Below are 21250 nucleotides of genomic sequence, written 5' to 3' on the forward strand. Positions count from 1 at the left end.
ATTCTACAGAGCTCCCACTCATTTTCTTATAAATACAGGCTTCTCCGAAAGTCTGTATAAACCCAAATGCTTTGATCACACTATCAAAACGTTTATTCCAACTCCGAGAAGCTTGCACCAGTCCATAAATGGATCGCTGGAGCTTGCACACTTTGTTAGCTCCCTTTGGATCGACAAAACCTTCCGGTTGCATCATATACAACTCTTCTTCCAGAAATCCATTCAGGAATGCAGTTTTGACATCCATCTGCCAAATTTCATAATCATAAAATGCGGCAATTGCTAACATGATTCGGACAGACTTAAGCATCGCTACAGGTGAGAAGGTCTCATCGTAGTCAATCCCTTGAACTTGCCGAAACCCTTTTGCGACAAGTCGAGCTTTGTAGACAGTAATATTACCGTCGACGTCAGTCTTCTTCTTGAAGATCCATTTATTCTCAATTGCTTGCCGATCATTGGGCAAGTCAACCAAAGTCCATACTTTGTTCTCATGCATGGATCCCATCTCGGATTTCATGGCTTCAAGCCATTTTGCGGAATCTGGGCTCACCATCGCTTCTTCATAGTTCGTAGGTTCATCATGATCTAGTAGCATGACTTCCAGAACAGGATTACCGTACCACTCTGGTGCGGATCTCACTCTGGTTGATCTACGAGGTTCAGTAGTATCTTGTTCTGAAGTTTCATGATCATTATCATTAGCTTCCTCACTAATTGGTGTAGGTGTCACAGAAATAGTTTTCTGTGATGCACTACTTTCCAATAAGGGAGCAGGTACAGTTACCTCGTCAAGTTCTACTTTCCTCCCACTCACTTCTTTCGAGAGAAACTCCTTCTCTAGAAAGGATCCATTCTTAGCAACGAATGTCTTGCCTTCGGATCTGTGATAGAAGGTGTACCCAACAGTCTCCTTTGGGTATCCTATGAAGACACATTTCTCCGATTTGGGTTCGAGCTTATCAGGTTGAAGCTTTTTCACATAAGCATCGCAGCCCCAAACTTTAAGAAACGACAACTTTGGTTTCTTGCCAAACCATAGTTCATACGGCGTCGTCTCAACGGATGTTGACGATGCCCTATTTAACGTGAATGCGGCCGTCTCTAAAGCATAACCCCAAAACGATAGCGGTAAATCTGTAAGAGACATCATAGATCGCACCATATCTAGTAAAGTATGATTACGACGTTCGGACACACCATTACGCTGTGGTGTTCCGGGTGGCGTGAGTTGCGAAACTATTCCACAGTTTTTCAAATACACCAAACTCGTAACTCAAATATTCTCCTCCACGATCAGATCGTAGAAACTTTATTTTCTTGTTACGATGATTTTCAACTTCACTCTGAAATTCTTTGAACTTTTCAAATGTTTTAGACTTATGTTTCATTAAGTAGATATACCCATATCTGCTTAAATCATCTGTGAAGGTGAGAAAATAACGATATCCGCCACGAGCCTCAATATTCATCGGACCACATACATCGGTATGTATGATTTCCAACAAATATGTTGCTCTCTCCATAGTACCGGAGAACGGTGTTTTAGTCATCTTGCCCATGAGGCACGGTTCACAAGTACCAAGTGATTCATAATCAAGTGGTTCCAAAAGTCCATCAGTATGGAGTTTCTTCATGCGCTTTACACCGATATGACCTAAACGACAGTGCCACAAATAAGTTGCACTTTCATTATCAACTCTGCATCTTTTGGCTTCAACATTATGAATATGTGTATTACTACTATCGAGATTCAATAAGAATAGACCACTCTTCAAGGGTGCATGACCATAAAAGATATTACTCATATAAATAGAACAACCATTATTCTCTGATTTAAATGAATAACCGTCTCACATTAAACAAGATCCAGATATAATGTTCATGCTCAACGCTGGCACCAAATAACAATTATTTAGGTCTAATATTAATCCCGAAGGTAGATGTAGAGGTAGCGTGCCGACCGCGATCACATCGACTTTGGAACCGTTTCCCACGCGCATCGTCACCTCGTCCTTTGCCAGTGCCCGCTTATCCCGTAGTCCCTGTTTCGAGTTGCAAATATTAGCAACAGAACCAGTATCAAATACCCAGGTGCTACTGCGAGCTCTAGTAAGGTACACATCAATAACATGTATATCACATATACCTTTGTTCACCTTGCCATCCTTCTTATCCGCCAAATACTTGGGGCAGTTCCGCTTCCAGTGACCAGTCTGCTTGCAGTAGAAGCACTCAGTTTCAGGCTTAGGTCCAGACTTGGGTTTCTTCTCCTGAGTAGCAACTTGCTTGTTGTTCTTCTTGAAGTTCCCCTTTTTCTTCCCTTTGCCCTTTTTCTTGAAACTAGTGGTCTTGTTAACCATCAACACTTGATGCTCCTTCTTGATTTCTACCTCCGCAGCTTTTAGCATTGCGAAGAGCTCGGGAATAGTCTTGTTCATCCCTTGCATATTATAGTTCATCACGAAGCTCTTGTAGCTTGGTGGAGTGATTGGAGAATTCTGTCAATGACGCAATCATCTGGAAGATTAACTCCCAATTGAATCAAGTGATTATTATACCCAGACATTTTGAGTATATGCTCACTGACAGAACTGTTCTCCTCCATCTTGCAGCTATAGAACTTATTGGAGATTTCATATCTCTCAATCCGGGCATTTGCTTGAAATATTAACTTCAACTCCTGGAACATCTCATATGCTCCATGACGTTCAAAACGTCGTTGAAGTCCCGATTCTAAGCCGTAAAGCATGGCACACTGAACTATCGAGTAGTCATCAGCTTTGCTCTGCCAGACGTTCATAACATCTGGAGTTGCTCCTGCAGCAGGCCTGGCACCCAGCGGTGCTTCCAGGACGTAATTCTTCTGAGCAGCAATGAGGATAATCCTCAAGTTACGGACCCAGTCCGTATAATTGCTACCATCATCTTTCAACTTTGCTTTCTCAAGAAACACATTAAAATTCAACGGAACAACAGCACGAGCCATCTATCTACAATCAACATAAACAAGCAAGATACTATCAGGTACTAAGTTCATGATAAGTTTAAGTTCAATTAATCAAATTACTTAAGAACTCCCACTTAGATAGACATCCCTCTAATCTTCTAAGTGATTACGTGATCCAAATCAACTAAACCATAACCGATCATCACGTGAGATGGAGTAGTTTTCAATGGTGAACATCGTTATGTTGATCATATCTACTATATGATTCACGCTCGACCTTTCGGTCTCCGTGTTCCGAGGCCATATCTGCATATGCTAGGCTCGTCAAGTTTAACCTGAGTATTCTGCGTGTGCAAAACTGGCTTGCACCCGTTGTAGATGGACGTAGAGCTTATCACACCCGATCATCACGTGGTGTCTGGGCATGACGAACTTTGGCAACGGTGCATACTCAGGGAGAACACTTCTTGATAATTTAGTGAGAGATCATCTTATAATGCTACCGTCAATCAAAGCAAGATAAGATGCATAAAAAGATAAACATCACATGCAATCAATATAAGTGATATGATATGGCCATCATCATCTTGTGCTTGTGATCTCCATCTCCGAAGCACCGTCATGATCACCATCGTCACCGGCGCGACACCTTGATCTCCATCGTAGCATCGTTGTCGTCTCGCCAATCTTATGCTTCCACGACTATCACTACCGTTTAGTAATAAAGTAAAGCATTACATCGTGATTGCATTGCATACAATAAAGCGACAACCATATGGCTCCTGCCAGTTGCCGATAACTTGGTTACAAAACATGATCATCTCATACAATAAAATTCAGCATCATGCCTTGACCATATCACATCACAACATGCCCTGCAAAAACAAGTTAGACGTCCTCTACTTTGTTGTTGCATGTTTTACGTGGCTGCTACGGGCTTAAGCAAGAACCAATCTCACCTACGCATCAAAACCACAACGATAGTTTGTCAAATAGACTCCGTTTTAACCTTCGCAAGGACCGAGCGTAGCCATACTCGGTTCAACTAAAGTTGGAGAGACAGTCGCCCGCAAGCCATCTATGTGCAAAGCACGTCGAGGGAACCGGTCTCGCGTAAGCGTACGCGTAAGGTTGGTCCGGGTCGTCTCGTCCAACAATACCGCCGAACCAAAGTATGACATGCTGGTAGGCGGTATGACTTGTATCGTCCACAACTCACTTGTGTTCTACTCGTGCAAATAACATCAAACCATAAACATGAGGCTCGGATGCCACTGTTGGGGAACGTAGTAATTTCAAAAAATTTCCTACGCACACGCAAGATCATGGTGATGCATAGTAACGAGGGGATAGTATGATCTACTACCCTTTGTAGATCGCAACGGAAGCGTTGACACAACGTAGAGGAAGTAGTCGTACGTCTTCTTCCCGATCCGACCGATCCAAGCACCGTTACTCCGGCACCTCCGAGTTCTTAGCACACGTACAGCTCGATGACGATCCCCGGGCTCCGATCCAGCAAAGCGTCGGGGAAGAGTTTCGTCAGCACGACGGCGTGGTGACGATCTTGATGTTCTACCGACGCAGGGCTTCGCCTAAGCACTACAACGATATTATCGAGGTGGAATATGGTGGCAGGGGGCACCGCACACGGCTAAGGAACGATCTCAATGATCAACTTGTGTGTCTAGAGGTGCCCCCTGCCTCCGTATATAAAGGAGCCAAGGGGGAGGGGTGCGGCCAGCCCTATGGAGGCGCAGGAGGAGTCCTACTCCTACCGGGAGTAGGACTCCCCCCCCAATCCTATTCCAACTAGGACTCCCAAGGGGGAAAGAGGGAGAGGGGTGGCCGGCCACCTCTCCTAGTCCTAATAGGACTAGGGGAGGGGGGAGGCGCGCAGCCCTTATGGGCAGCCCTTTCACCTTTCCACTAAGGCCCATTAAGGCCCATATGACTCCCGGGGGGTTCCGGTAACCTCCCGGTAATCCGGTAAAATCCTGATTTCACCCGGAACACTTCCGATGTCCAAACATAGGCTTCCAATATATCAATCTTTATGTCTCGACCATTTCGAGACTCCTCGTCATGTCCGTGATCACATCCGGGACTCCGAAACAACCTTCGGTACATCAAAATGCATAAACTCATAACAATTGTCATCGTAACGTTAAGCGTGCGGACCCTACGGTTCGAGAACAATGTAGACATGACCGAGACACGTCTCCGGTCAATAACCAATAGCGGGACCTGGATGCCCATATTGGCTCCTACATATTCTACGAAGATCTTTATCGGTCAGACCGCATAACAACATACGTTGTTCCCTTTGTCATCGGTATGTTACTTGCCCGAGATTCGATCGTCGGTATCCAATACCTAGTTCAATCTCGTTACCGGCAAGTCTCTTTACTTGTTCCGTAATACATCATCTCACAACTACCATATTAGTTGTAATGCTTGCAAGGCTTATGTGATGTGCATTACCGAGAGGGCCCAGAGATACCTCTCCGACAATCGGAGTGACAAAACCTAATCTCGAAATACGCCAACCCAACATGTACCATTGGAGACACCTGTAGTACTCCTTTATAATCACCCAGTTACGTTGTGACGTTTGGTAGTAACCAAAGTGTTCCTCCGGTAAACGGGAGTTGCATAATCTCATAGTTATAGGAACATGTATAAGTCATGAAGAAAGCAATAGCAACATACTAAACGATCGGGTGCTAAGCTAATGGAATGGGTCATGTCAATCAGATCATTCAACTAATGATGTGACCTCGTTAATCAAATAACAACTCATTGTTCATGGTTAGGAAACATAACCATCTTTGATTAACGAGCTAGTCAAGTAGAGGCATACTAGTGACACTTTGTTTGTCTATGTATTCACACATGTATTATGTTTCCGGTTAATACAATTCTAGCATGAGTAATAAACATTTATCATGATTATAAGGAAATAAATAATAACTTTATTATTGCCTCTAGGGCATATTTCCTTCAAGAGTGACTAATATGCTTGATTTTCATATGTGGACGACTGATGCCATGAACTTGATCATTTGATGGTACTTGTTTCAGGTGGCCAACTTGTCGACCTCTCTAGTAATATGATATGTGGCACCACTGTCCATGTACCAGTTCGTGTCCACCTCGTAGGTGGAGGCAAATCCAACAACACTCTCTCCAGGATTGATTTACTCACGCTCAAAGCACTTCCAACAGTCCACTACTTATTGTCCATCCTCCTGACACAGTTGGCAATTAGAGACATTGAAGAAGCATACATTCAACCTATTAAAAGGACCGATATGTCCCTAGAGGGGGTTGAATAGGGAGAAATACAGTTTTTAGTTAATTATCAGCAAGCTTAGGCTATGTGGAATATAAAGGTGTGCCTAAACAATTGTCACAGTGAGATAAATAGTCGTATATGATGAATGCAACAAGATATAGTGAATGCAATGCCAAGTGGCCAAAGAAACCACAAGTAAGGAGCTATGATTAGAGATAAGAAAAGACACATATACAAGGATGTATCCCGATGTTCACTTCCTTGGAAGGAAGTTAGTCATCATTGGAGGAATGAGTGTTACCATGAAGGCTCATCCTATTATCCTTGATATATCATGACAAATACGATTATCAACCACTAGTGGTAGACCTTGAGTTGGACTCCAAACATTCAAAAAAAATGGGGGTAAATCACAAGTTGATTGCTCATGGAAGACTCCTACAATCTAGGAGTCCCTAACATGCAAGAGTAACAAGATCAAGGGGCAAATGCTCAACACTTCCTCAAATCACGAATTGCTTTGGGCAAAGAGACGTGACGACTGGATCTATGCTTCTGTGAAATCTCTCTCAAGAACTCTCACAAATTTCCAACTCCAAGGAACCTTCGATTTGGTGTGGGCATAATGAGAGGGAATTTTTCTCAAATCTAAGATTCTTTTTTGTTGGTCAACCCCTCCACGAAGTGGTGAAGGGGTATATATAGTGGGAAGAAAGCTAGAAGTTTGGTGCAGAAAATCTATGGTCGGATAGTCAGGGCACTGGCACTAGTTCAGCTCAACACAAACAACACAGAAAAGGGTCCATCCGCTGTATAGTCCCACTACGTTGTGGCTGGAAAATTCGGCTTAGCCCGGATGGAAAGCCCTTCTAATGGTTTGTCCTGTGGAACACCCAACTTCGAAATATGGCTTGTTTTATCTTGGCGCAATTAGCCGACAAAATGACTCATGAGTATTTTTTGGTCAGATGTTTTGGCTACTAGTATTGTGGAAAGGCAAGCCTTACAGTCCGACAGATTCTGTCCACATAGTCCGACAACTGATAAATGTGTTCCTTCTGCTATGTTGACTCTAGGACTCGATTAGGCTTTTGGCATTGGACTTTTTGGATAGGAATAGAATGTTGTGATGATAATGAGATGAGCAAATCTTTCGCCAACCCATATGATGCCCTTTTGATAGTGCGGGATACCTATAACTCAAGAAAAAACGAAAAACTTTGTTTTTCTTTGTTGTCGCACATGTCTTGAGTCACTTAACATGGGGGGGGGGGGGGTTCTATGATCCTCACACGAAGTACTAACGGGACAAAAACAAAAACATGTGTATTACTTGGCAAACATATTAGTACCCAATAATTATACTGTCATCAATATCAAAATATGATTAATGACATGATTGCACTTTCATCTACTTCTCTCACAGATTGATAAATCTTAAGTCATTCACTTAAGAAAAGTTGTTGGTGTCCTACAAACTTGCGTGCTTGGAGGCTCAACAAAGTCTACAAAATTAGAAATGTGTGTTAGACATCATACCCCGTGGCTAGATGCGTGTGAAGAGTTTGTATTTGACCATGTGAAGAAGAAGATTGTAAAGCATGCTACCCTTTCCAAGGCCGCCATGTGTGTTGAAATAGGTCACCGACCGACCATGTTTTTATAATCCGTGTACAGAGATGTATAGTGCTCCTAAATACTAACCACCAAGATAATTTTGTGTGTGAAAGAACTACCAAGAGATTAAGTGCCAATAGGTAGAGCGATATGAAGAAGTCTACCCTATATAATGTACACAATGATTACAACAAAACAAGCATCTAGAAAGTCTACCACAACCTATAACCTTTAGAAAAGTAACTTACATTAATCTGAAGGGACCAATTTCTTTACATGCCAAAATTGTAGCAGTGATAAATAAATATATTTTAATCAAATATAGACAAGGGTGAATCAAATTGGGCTCAAATGATGCTACCATGGACAACTATCCCTCTCCAATCTCCGAGATTATGGGAGAAATCAATTTAGTTCATGATAAAGCCACTATAATGGCAATCTATAAGATCTTTAGAAAACTTGTTATTTCAATTTGAGGGACCAATAGCTTTACATCCTAAAGCTGTGATAGTGAAGAAATGGAGTTTTTAAGACAAGTGCAGACGAGGGTAAAGCAAAGAGGGCCCAAACAACGCTAACAATGAACAACTATCTCTCCTTGGTCCATGCCCATGTCGAAGACAGTCGCGAGACCAAGGAATTAGATGTGTTTTCACGAAAAAAATGAGTTAGACGTGACTTATTTAATTCTCATCTAGATGAGAGTTTGCTACATCCATTCCTTTACATCCTAATCTCTAAAAAGTATGTGATTTGAATTGGAAGAGACCAATTCCTTTACACACATCCTAAAATTGTAGTAAGTATAAACATTGTTTACATTGGTTGCCCGTCCCCCCAGCTAAACCAAATATAATCCCAAATTCAAAACTATGTGAAAAAGTAGTGTAGGTGTAGTAGTAAAGTGCGGACGACGACGAGGGTAAAGCAAAGAGGGCCCAAACAACGCTAACAATGAACAACTATCTCTGGATCATGGAAGGAAACAACTTTGTTCTTCGTCCATGTCAAAGACAGTGGCAACACCAATGAGTTAGATCCGACTTATTTAAATCTCATCTAGATGATCAATTCCTTTACATCCTTAATAATCTCTAAAAGAATGTGATTTGAATTTGAAGAGACCAATTCCTTTACATCCTAAAATTAAGTATAAACATTGTTTACATTGGTTCCTCGTCGCCCCCAACTAAACCAAATATAACCCCAAATTCAAAACTATGTGAAAAAAGTAGCGTTGTAGTAGATTACATGAGCTAGGATATACGTATACAAAACATACACGTCGCTGAATCTTGGTCACGTCTCCGAGCCTCCGGTACGTGATAACACGTAATTAACTACAGGTAACCGGAGTCCGGCGACGTGCTAAACACCGGCTTGTCCTTGTCGACGACGGTGGCGACCACGGTGGCGCTGCTGCTCTTCCGGCGCGGCTTGGCCTCCGCGAGCATGGTCACCACGTCGCGCATGGTCGGCCTGTCCTTGGGGGACTTGGCCGTGCACAGCACCGCGATCCGCAGCACCAGCAGCATCTCCTCCCGGACGTGGTCGACGCGCCCCCCGACGCCGGCGTCGAGCAGCTCCTCCACGCCGGTGTTGGTGCGCAGCCGCTCCCTGATCCACCCGACGATGTCGATGTTGCTCTCGCCGTACTCCGGCTCGATGGGCCGCCGCCCCGTCAGCAGCTCCATGAGCACCACTCCGAAGCTGTAGATGTCGCTCTTCTGGTCCACCTTCAGCGTGTACCCGTACTCCGGCGCGATGTAGCCGTAGGAGCCGGCGACGACGGAGACGGTCTCGTTGGGCCGCGCCATGACGCGGGCCAGCCCGAAGTCGGCGATCTTGGCCTCCATGTTGGGGTCCAGGAGCACGTTGCTGGACTTGACGTCGCGGTGGATCACCGCCGGCCGGCAGTCGTGGTGCAGGTAGGCGAGCCCGGCGGCAACGCCCGCCGCCACGTTGTACCGGGACACCCAGTCCACCAGCTGCTTCCCCTTCCCTCGCCCGTGCAGCGCCTCCCACAGGCTGCCGTTCACCATGTACTCGTACAGCACCATCGTGTCGACGTCGTTGCTCACGTACCCCAGCATGCGCACCACGTTCCGGTGTCGGAGCCGGCCGAGGAGCTTTACCTCCGCGGCAAACTCGCCTCCGGCCGCCGACTCCACGTCCACCGTGCCCTCCTGATCGGGGCATCCCGCCGCGCGCCACAGCTTCTTCACAGCGACCACGGCGTGGTGGCGCGGCATCTCGGCGCGGTACACCACCCCCATGCCGCCCATGCCGACGATGTTGTCCTCCTTGATGCAGGCGAGTACCTCTGCGCTGGTGAAGCTCAGCCGCTGGAATGCCGTGAGTCGCCACGGCCACGAGCCGCTCCCGTCTTCGTCCACGTTATCGTCGCAGCATCCATGGACGTACCATCGCTGGTACAGCAGCTTTCCAAGGAAGACAACACCACATGCCAGGAGCGCGATCGAGATGCCGATCGCCCACCCGGCGGCAATGTGCTTTACGTGCGAACGCCGGAGGCCCGAGGCTTCCGACGACGAAGCTCGCAGAGCGTTGGCTGAGCACGCTGGCAGGACGCCGCCGCAGAGGCCCGGGTTCCCGGCAAGGTCGTCAGGGTTAATTGTCCTCAGCAGCCCCGTTGCCGGCACGGGACCGGTGAGGTTGTTGTACGCCACGCTGAGCATCTCGAGCGCCGGCGAGCTGCCGAAGTTGCTCGGTATCTCGCCGGAGAGGAAGTTGTTGGAGAGATCGAGGATGGACAATGTCGGCATCATGGCGACTGCCCCGGGGATTTGGCCGGTGAAGCGGTTGCCTCGAAGGCTCAGCGATACGAGCCGCTGGCACGACGCGAGGCTGGTGGGTATCGCGCCGGAAAGCCGGTTGCTCGATAGGTCGAGGGCGGAGAGTGACCGGCAATCGCCGAGCTCATCAGGCACACCCCCGATCAGCTCGTTGTCCGCGGCGGCGAACGTCTGCAGCGTCGGGATGGAGAGAATGTTCGATGGCAGCGCCGACCGCAGCTGGTTGTGCGAGAGGTCGATGAAGGAGAGCGACGTCGAGAGCGCCAGGTCTTCTGGGATCTCGCCGGAGAGCTCGTTGCCCGCGAGCTCCAGGCGCTGCAGATGCGGCAGCCGCCCGAGCCCTGCCGGCACTGTGCCGTTAAGCCGATTGTTGTGCGCGCGCACACGGACCAGCGACGAGCACTTGGTGAGGCTCGCCGGGATCGGGCCCGTGAAGACATTGTTGAACAATATCAGCTTGGTCAGGTTGCCGCTGTCGCAGAGGCCGGCGGGCACCGGCCCGGATAGCGCGTTTGTCGAGACGTCCAGCCACTGCAGAGGCTGCGCGGCACCGAGCGACGGCGGCAGAGGGCCGGTGAGGGAGTTGTTCCACAGCTCCAGCACCTCCAGCTTGGGGAGCTCGCCGACGCCCGCCGGGACGCCGCCCTTGAGCCGGTTGCACATGAGGTTGAGCAGCTGCAGGTTGGTGAGCTGCGCCAGCTCTGGCGGGATCGCGCCGGTGAGCGCGTTGTCGGAGAGGTCGAGCATGACGAGGGACGACAGGTGGCCAAGCTCCTTGGGTATCTTGCCGCCGATGTTGTTCTTGTAAAGGAACACCGTGTCGAGCTCCTGCAGCCGGCCGAGCTCAGGCGGGATGGGGCCTTCCAGGCCGCCGATCGCCATGTCAAGGTACTGGAGGTTCTTGAGCTTGCCAATGGCTGCCGGGATCGGGCCGGTGAACTCGTTGTAGCCGATGATGATCTGCTCCAATGCCGTGAGCTCGAATAGCTCAACCGGGAGAGCGCCGTTGAGGTTGTTGCCCGAGAGCCCCAAGAACTTGAGCTTCTGGAGCTTGCCGTAGCTCTTGGGGATCGTGCCGGAGAAGAAGCCGCCCCTGACGTCGAGCGTCTCGAGCTCGGTGGCATTGCCGATGTCGGCCGGGAGCGGGCCGACGAAGTTATTGCCCGACGCATTGAAGTTAGTCAGTGAGGCACACGCGCCGAGGCCAGCAGGGAACCGGCCGGTGAAGCCGTTGTCACTGACGTCGAACTCCCGGAGCGTCGGGATTGACACCAGCGCCACGGGCAGGTCGCCGACGAACGCGTTGCTCTGAAGGACGATCGAGGTGAGGGCGGTGAGGCCGAGGACGTCGTCCGGGATGGTGCCGCTCAGGTTCATGCCGGCGAGGTTGAGGCCGGTGACCGCGCCCCGGGCGCCGCAGCTCACGCCCTTCCAGCCGCAATGCGGCGCAGAGCCCCACCCGCGGAGCTCCCCCAGCGGGTCCACGAGCGAGGCCCTGATGGCCAGCAGCGCCGCGGCCTCGTCGCCGGCGGCATTGGACACCGCGACGCAGCACAGGAGCGACAAGGAGAAGGACAGGGAGAAGAAGAACCGCGCAGTGCTACTCAGCCCAGTAGCACTCGCCGCCATGCTCGGCTCTCCTCTGCTCCCCTTCTCCTCCTCCACTCCTTGGCGCCGCTCAGCTGGTCTCTGCGACGGATGATCACTTAGCTACGTCCTAGTTGCGGGCTTCCATTGATTGCCTTGGTTTGAAGCAATAGAGAAATGGAGGGAAACTCCCAGGAAAGTATATAAGCGAGTGTGTCTATGATTAGGATGGAATTAGGCCATTAGTTTAAGCGCCATGATAACGAATAATGTACTCCTTTTTTGACATGAATAATTTAGCATTACTTGGTAGCATAGCATTGGTGATGCTACCAGCTAGTGTGTGTTGGTGGGTGCATGTGTTGCAGTGTTAGGTATACACATGGCCAGTGATTAGTGAGCTCATTAGGTAGCTAGCACAAGAACAGCTCGGCATGAGAGTGTAAAGGTTGGGAGGCGGCATGGACATGGGCTGGAAAATGCTCTTGGAATTATTGGGGGATTGGGGAGACATGGCCCATGTGGTGAAGGGGAATGTGGGGAGAAGAAGGCTTTGGTTATTGGAGAGAGGATTTTGTCTTGATGGTTTAAACTAAGCTCAGCTGCAATCATTTCTTGACACACAGAACATGGCGGCCTAAGCCCTAAGATGGATGGGGTTGATTCCCTATTGATTTCTATGTGTTAATTAGTGTGGACAGACTTGTTTTTGCAGTTAAGAAAGGTTATTGTACTGAAGGGGGGATTATGGTAAATGCATATGGAATAATGGAAACACCTACTTGTCCTGCACTAGATGAACATACTGAATTTCCAGCAAATATGATTAGTGTTAAACATGACAGATGGCCTCCTTTTGCCATAAAGTTTGTTCTTAAAAAAGAAAGGGTTTTACAAGCTGAAAAGAAATCATGAACAATCTTGAGCTCATTAATGATTCAGTACAGTTTGGGACTGTTATGTTGAGTGTCATTCTGAACAATCTGAAGTTTACTAGAGTTGACATGCATGGTTAGCAACAGGATTACTTTAGTTGCCAGGTACTAAAAGAGAGGTTAGAGGAAGAGTAGCAAGCGTGCTGTTGGGGGGTCTTAAACAACGATTGGTTCTGAAACTAATCCAACCTTGCAGGTTACAAGGGAGCTTTTGTCAGTGATCCCTGACAGAGGCAAATCTACATGGACTGTAAGATTCTGTTCCAGGTTTGATAGATAGCTCATATTTTAGTGCCTAATACCAGGAGTAAAAAGTTACATAAGACTACTTTATCCCTCTGATTTCATTAGTCTTGACTCAGGAAGAATCTTATGCTTAGTGTCTGAACAATAATCCATTGTAAGCACTTAAGCAGTGCTTTACATTTTGAGTTAGTAAATGTGCCCTTTATCGAAGATGCTTCTGGATACTGAGAAGAAAATTCCTAATAAATGCACCATAGCAAAATAAAGAGCGGCCAACATTTACAAAGAACTCTGTTGGTCTGCTTCTGTTGGTATGTGATATTTGAACCGTTAAATTTCTTTTAGATTGCAGCACTGTTATCTTTTCCATAAAAAGATAGGGATGTAAACAGTGAAGGAACATGCATATGGATTTTGTTGTTGGACATGACATTTTTATAGGGGTGGAAAAGCGTATACACAACTTGGCCAGGGCACATTATTCCCAACACATGGAAGCCATATTCTTCTCCTTGATTAAGATTCCTGATGACAATCATGCTTTATCTTCCTGTAGCTGCACATTGATGGTACGACATTGTCAAATGCAAGATAATACTTTTTTAAAGTAATGCACTGTTCATTTGGGAAACATTTTTTTTACATCGCTTGCTTTAGAAAAAAAAAGGTGAGAACATCTACTTTAAAATGATTGAAGAAGAAGAAGAAGCACAATCTACTGCAATTATGCCAAACAAAGTTCAGACTTCTGGGAAGCTTGATGAATATGAAGGGCGACTCGGGGAAACCTAGCCGCCGGCAGCTCGCCGCCCCTACTCTGCGTCGCTGTCGCCGGAGGGCCGACCGGAGAAGCCGCGCCGGGCCCTGGGATGGCGGCGGCGGGGCTGTTCCCCTTCCCTTGCCCACCTGCCCTCTAGCCCGCCACGCCCCCAGTTCCGTTCCTGGCGGCACCGGCAACCCACAGTGGGATGATGATCTTCCTGTAGCGCGCCGGCCGAGAATGTGGCTGCGTGCGAACCTTCTTCATCCTTCACCCACCTTGCAGGGGCTGCTTCGACCCTACAGCCAAGGACCCGCGCCCCCTTCCTGCGTCCATGGCCAGCTGATGTGGCTTCGGATCCGGCGCAACCCAGGAGCTGCGCTATTTCCGGCTCCTATGGCTCGCTGACTCCTTGGCATCTCCGCACCCAACACCCTGCGGTGCCCTTGGTTGGCCGTCCATCCTGGTGCATCCTTGGGTCCGACTCGCTCTGGGAGCTGCGTCCCCTTCCAGCTCCTTTGGCCCGTTGGTGCCCCTGCTGCTCCGGTCCTAGTGGCCTGGATCTGCGCTCCCTTCCAGATCCCGGCTTGTCCGGGGCTCCGGTCACCGTCGCATTGACATTGCATCCCATTTCGCTCAGCCACGCAACCTTGTCCTCCTCCAAAGCTCGCACGTCCGGCGATGACCGGTGCCTTCTTTGGCATTGGACGTGGCTCTCCTTCATGTAGTCGCAGTTCCAGCCTATGCTTGATTTCCTCTTCTCCGACTTGTGCTTCGACGGCATGGGATTGCTCAGAATTTGGCTGGGAAGAAATCCCTGCATCTTGTGCTGGCAGCGGCGACACTCGTGGGTGTCGTTCCCTTCTTGGAGGCGCTGTTTTGGCCATTATCTCTGCCCCTCTTCGAGCATCAGGGGAAACCCTAGGTCCGTTTTTCCGGATCGGACGACGACGGTGTCTTGGTGTCGTTCTCCTTCGTGAAGGCGTTGTCTTGTTTGCTCGCGGCGTCCTTGATGCTGTCTTTGGAGATGTCGGTCGTCTAGTTGTTGGTTGGATTGCTTCTTCGGTTGGAGAGTTTAGCTGTGTTTTTTTATGTTTGGGTCGAGTTTCTCATGTCTCTGTGTTTCGTGCACCATGTTCACGCCTCTTGCGTCCGTGTCATGTGTTGTACCATCTTCTGTACCCATTCTTTTTTTTGCGGTGCCTTCTATCAATGAAATGATACGCAAGTTTTGTTGGGGAACGTAGCATAAATTCAAAATTTTCCTACGTGTCACCAAGATCTATCTATGGAGTCATCTAGCAACGAGGGAGGAGTGGATCTACATACCCTTGTAGATCGCGCGCGGAAGCGTTCAAGAGAACGGGGTTGATGGAGTCGTACTCGTCGTGATCCAAATCACCGATGATCCTAGCGCCGAACGGACGGCACCTCCGCGTTCAACACACGTACGGAGCAGCGACGTCTCCTCCTTCTTGATCCAGCAAGGGGGGAGGAGAGGTTGATGGAGATCCATCAGCACGACGATGTGGTGGTGGAAGCAGCGGGATTCCAACAGGGCTTCGCCAAGCGCTGCGGGAGGTGGGAGATGTGTCATGGGAGGGAGAGGGAGGCGCCAGGGCTCAGGTATGGTTGCCCTCCCTTCCCCCACTATATATAGGGCCAAGGGAGAGGGGGAGGGCGCAGCCTTGCCCCTTCCTCCAAGGAAGGGTGCGGCCAAGGGAGGAGTCCCTCCTCCCCAAGGCACCTCGGAGGTGCCTTCCCCCTTTAGGACTCTCCCTTTTCCTCTTATCTTGGCGCATGTGCCTCTTGGGGCTGGTGCCCTTGGCCCATATAGGCCAAGGCGCACCCCCTACAGCCCATGTGGCCCCCCGGGGCAGGTGGCCCCACCCGGTGGACCCCCGGGACCCTTCCGGTGGTCCCGGTACAATACCGGTGACCCCGAAACTTGTCTCGATGGCCGAAATAGCACTTCCTATATATAATTCTTTACCTCCGGACCATTCCGGAACTCCTCGTGACGTTCGGGATCTCATCCGGGACTCCGAACAACTTTCGGGTTACCGCATACTAATATCTCTATAACCCTAGCGTCACCGAACCTTAAGTGTGTAGACCCTACGGGTTCGGGAGACATGCAGACATGACCGAGATGACTCTCTGGTCAATAACCAACAGCGGGATCTGGATACCCATGTTGGCTCCCACATGTTCCACGATGATCTCATCGGATGAACCACGATGTCAAGGACTTAATCAATCTTGTATACAATTCCCTTTGTCTAGCGGTACGATACTTGGCCAAGATTCGATCGTCGGTATCCCGATACCTTGTTCAATCTCGTTACCGGCAAGTCTCTTTACTCGTTCCGTAACACATCATCCCGTGATCAACTCCTTGATCACATTGTGCACATTATGATGATGTCCTACCGAGTGGGCCCAGAGATACCTCTCCGTTTACACGGAGTGACAAATCCCAGTCTCGATTCGTGCCAACCCAACAGACACTTTCGGAGATACCCGTAGTGTACCTTTATAGCCACCCAGTTACGTTGTGACGTTTGGCACACCCAAAGTACTCCTACGGTATCCGGGAGTTGCACAATCTCATGGTCTAAGGAAATGATACTTGACATTAGAAAAGCTTTAGCATACGAACTACATGATCTTTGTGCTAGGCTTAGGATTGGGTATTGTCCATCACATCATTCTCCTAATGATGTGATCCCGTTATCAACGACATCCAATGTCCATGGTCAGAAAACCGTAACCATCTATTGATCAACGAGCTAGTCAACTAGAGGCTTACTAGGGACATGGTGTTGTCTATGTATCCACACATGTATCTGAGTTTCCTATCAGTACAATTCTAGCATGGATAATAAACGATTATCATGAACAAGGAAATATAATAATAACTTATTTATTATTGCCTCTAGGGCATATTTCCAACAGTCTCCCACTTGCACTAGAGTCAATAATCTAGTTCACATCGTCATGTGATTAACACTCACAGGTCACATCGCCATGTGACCAACATCCAAAGAGTTTACTAGTGTCACTAAACTAGTTCACATCATCATGTGATTAAGACTCAATGAGTTCTGGGTTTGATCATGTTTTGCTTGTGAGAGAGGTTTTAGTCAACGGGTCTGCAACATTCAGATCCGTATGTACTTCGCAAATTTCTTATGTCATCTTGTAGATGCAACTACTACGCTACATTTGGAGCCATTTCAAATAACTGTTCTACTATACGAATCCAGTTTACTACTCAGAATAATCTGGATTAGTGTCAAAGTTTGCATCGGCGTAACCCTTTACGACAAACTCTTTTACCACCTCCATAATCGAGAAAATTCCTTAGTCCACTAGTTACTAAGGATAACTTTGACCGCTGTCCTGTGATCCATTCTTGGATCACTCTTGTACCCCTTGACTGACTCATGGCAAGGCACACTGCAGGTGCGGTACACAGCATAGCATACTGTAGAGAGCCTATGATAAAAGCATAGGGGACGACCTTCGTCCTTCCTCTTTCTTCTGCTGTGGTCGAGCTTTAAGTCTTAACTTCATACCTTACAACTCAGGCAAGAACTCCTTCTTTGATTGGTCCATCTTGAACACCTTCAAGATCATGTCAAGGTATGTGCTCATTTGAAAGTGTTGGGGAACGTTGCAGAAAACAAAAATTTTCCTACGGTTTCACCAAGATCCATCTATGAGTTCATCTAGCAACGAGTGATCGGATGCATCTACATACCTTTGTAGATCGCGAGCGGAAGCGTTCAAAGAACGGGGATGAGGTAGTCGAACACGACGTGATCCAAATCACCGGAGATCCTAGCACCGAACGGACGGCACCTCCGCGTTCAACACACGTACGGTCAGCGTAACGTCTCCTTCTTCTTAATCCAGCAAGGAGGAAGGAGAGGTTGAGGAAGATGGCTCCAGCAGCAGCACGACGGCGTGGTGATGATGGAGCTGCAGTACTCCGGCAGGGCTTCGCTAAGCGCTATGGAGGAGGAGGAGGAGTTGGAGAGGGAGAAGGAGGCAACCAAAGGCGTGGAAGAAAAGCCCTCCTTCCCCCACTATATATAGGAGGGCCAAGGGGGGGAAGCCGGCCCTAGGAGATCCAATCTCCTAGCGGGGTGCGGCCAAGGGGAGGAATCCCTCCTCCCCAAGGCACCTAGGAGGTGCCTTCCCCTCCTAGGACTCTTCCTCCTTGAAACCCTAGGCGCATGGGCTTCTTGGGGCTGGTGCCCTTGGCCCATGTAGGCCAAGGCGCACCCCCTACAGCCCATGTGGCCCCCCGGGACAGGTGGCCCCACCCGGTGGACCCCCGGGACCCTTCCGGTGGTCCCGGTACAATACCGATGACCCCGAAACTTGTCCCGATGGCCGAAACAGGACTTCCCATATATAAATCTTTACCTCCGGACCATTCCGAAACTCCTCGTGACGTCCGAGATCTCATCCGGGACTCCGAACAACATTTGGGTTACTGCATATACATATCCCTACAACCCTAGCATCACCGAACCTTAAGTGTGTGGACCCTACGGGTTCGGGAGACATGCAGACATGACCGAGACGACTCTCCGGTCAATAACCAACAGCGGGATCTGGATACCCATGTTGGCTCCCACATGCTCCTCGATGATCTCATCGGATGAACCACGATGTCGAGGATTCAAGTAACCCCGTATACAATTCCCTTTGTCAATCGATATGTTACTTGCCCGAGATTCGATCGTCAGTATCCCAATACCTCGTTCAATCTCGTTACCGGCAAGTCACTTTACTCGTACCGTAATGCATGATCCCGTGACCAGACACTTGGTCACTTTGAGCTCATTATGATGATGCATTACCGAGTGGGCCCAGTGATACCTCTCCGTCATACGGAGTGACAAATCCCAGTCTTGATCCGTGTCAACCCAACAGACACTTTCGGAGATACCCGTAGTATACCTTTATAGTCACCCAGTTACGTTGTGACGTTTGGCACACCCAAAGCACTCCTACGGTATCCGGGAGTTACACGATCTCATGGTCTAAGGAAAAGATACTTGACATTGGAAAACTCTAGCAAACGAACTATACGATCTTATGCTATGTTTAGGATTGGGTCTTGTCCATCACATCATTCTCCTAATGATGTGATCTCGTTATCAATGACATCCAATGTCCATAGTCAGGAAACCATGACTATCTGTTGATCAACGAGCTAGTCAACTAGAGGCTTACTAGGGACATGTTGGTGTCTTTTATTCACACATGTATTACGATTTCCGGATAACACAATTATAGCATGAATAAAGACAATTATCATGAACAAGGAAATATAATAATAATGCTTTTATTATTGCCTCTAGGGCATATTTCCAATAGTCTCCCACTTGCACTAGAGTCAATAATCTAGTTACATTGTGATGAATCGAACACCCATGGAATTCTGGTGTTGATCATGTTTTGCCCTAGGGAGAGGTTTAGTCAACGGATCTGCTACATTCAGGTCCGTATGCACTTTACAAATATCTATGTCTCCATCTTGAACATTTTCACGAATGGAGTTGAAGCGACGCTTGATGTGCCTTGTCTTCTTGTGAAACCTGGGCTCCTTGGCAAGTGCAATAGCTCCAGTGTTGTCACAGAAGAGTTTGATTGGCCCCGACGCATTGGGTATGACTCCTAGGTCGGTGATGAACTCCTTCACCCATATTGCTTTATGTGCTGCCTCCGAGGCTGCCATGTATTCCGCTTCACATGTAGATCCCGCCACGACGCTCTGCTTGCAACTGCACCAGCTTACTGCCCCACCATTCAAAATATACACGTATCCGGTCTGTGACTTAGAGTCATCCAGATCTGTGTCGAAGCTAGCGTCGACGTAACCCTTTACGACGAGCTCTTCGTCACCTCCATAAATGAGAAACATTTCCTTAGTCCTTTTCAGGTACTTCAGGATATTCTTGACCGCTGTCCAGTGTTCCTTGCCGAGATTACTTTGGTACCTTCCTACCAAACTTACGGCAAGGTTTACATCAGGTCTGGTACACAGCATGGCATACATAATAGAACCTATGGCTGAGGCATAGGGGATGACACTCATCTCTTCTATATCTTCTGCCGTGGTCGGACATTGAGCTGAGCTCAATTTCACACCTTGCAACACAGGCAAGAACCCCTTCTTAGACTGATCCATATTGAACTTCTTCAATATCTTATCAAGGTATGTGCTTTGTGAAAGACCTATGAGGCGTCTTGATCTATCTCTGTAGATCTTGATGCCTAATATATAAGCAGCTTCTCCAAGGTCCTTCATTGAAAAACTCTTATTCAAGTAGGCCTTGATGCTGTCCAAGATTTCTATATCATTTCCCATCAAAAGTATGTCATCTACATATAGTATGAGAAATGCTACAGAGCTCCCACTCACTTTCTTGTAAACGCAGGCTTCTCCATAAGTCTGCGTAAACCCAAACGCTTTGATCATCTCATCAAAGCGAATGTTCCAACTCCGAGATGCTTGCACCAGCCCATAAATCGAGCGTTGGAGCTTGCACACCTTGTCAGCATTCTTAGGATCGACAAAAACTTCCGGCTGCATCATATACAATTCTTCCTTAAGGAAACCATTAAGGAATGCCGTTTTGACGTCCATTTGCCATATCTCATAATCGTAGAAAGCGGCAATTTCTAACATGATTTGGACGGACTTTAGCTTCACTACCGGTGAGAAAGTCTCATCATAGTCAACCCCTTGAACTTGTCGATAACCCTTAGCGACAAGCCGAGCTTTATAGATGGTCACATTACCATCCGCGTCTGTCTTCTTCTTAAAGATCCATTTATTTTCTATGGCTCGCCGTTCAATGGGCAAGTCAGTCAAAGTCCATACTTTGTTTTCATACATGGATCCTATCTCGGATTTCATGGCTTCCAGCCATTTGTCGGAATCCGGGCCCGCCATCGCTTCTTCATAGTTCGAAGGTTCACCGTTGTCTAACAACATGATTTCCAAGACAGGGT

General features: G+C 48.1%; 1 protein-coding gene across 1 annotated transcript; it reads right to left on the minus strand.

Moving 5' to 3' along the window:
* Nucleotides 1–8963: 8963 nt before the first annotated feature.
* On the minus strand, nt 8964–12452 carry LOC125552876 (uncharacterized). The gene has a single exon (XM_048716578.2). It carries the CDS (start codon nt 12311–12313, stop codon nt 9209–9211), a length of 3105 nt encoding a protein of 1034 aa, XP_048572535.2. The 5' UTR covers nt 12314–12452; the 3' UTR covers nt 8964–9208.
* Nucleotides 12453–21250: the final 8798 nt, after the last annotated feature.

Source organism: Triticum urartu, chromosome 4A (assembly GCF_056163025.1).
Source record: "Triticum urartu cultivar PI428250 chromosome 4A, HENAU_Tu73, whole genome shotgun sequence".
NCBI lineage: Eukaryota > Viridiplantae > Streptophyta > Magnoliopsida > Poales > Poaceae > Triticum > Triticum urartu.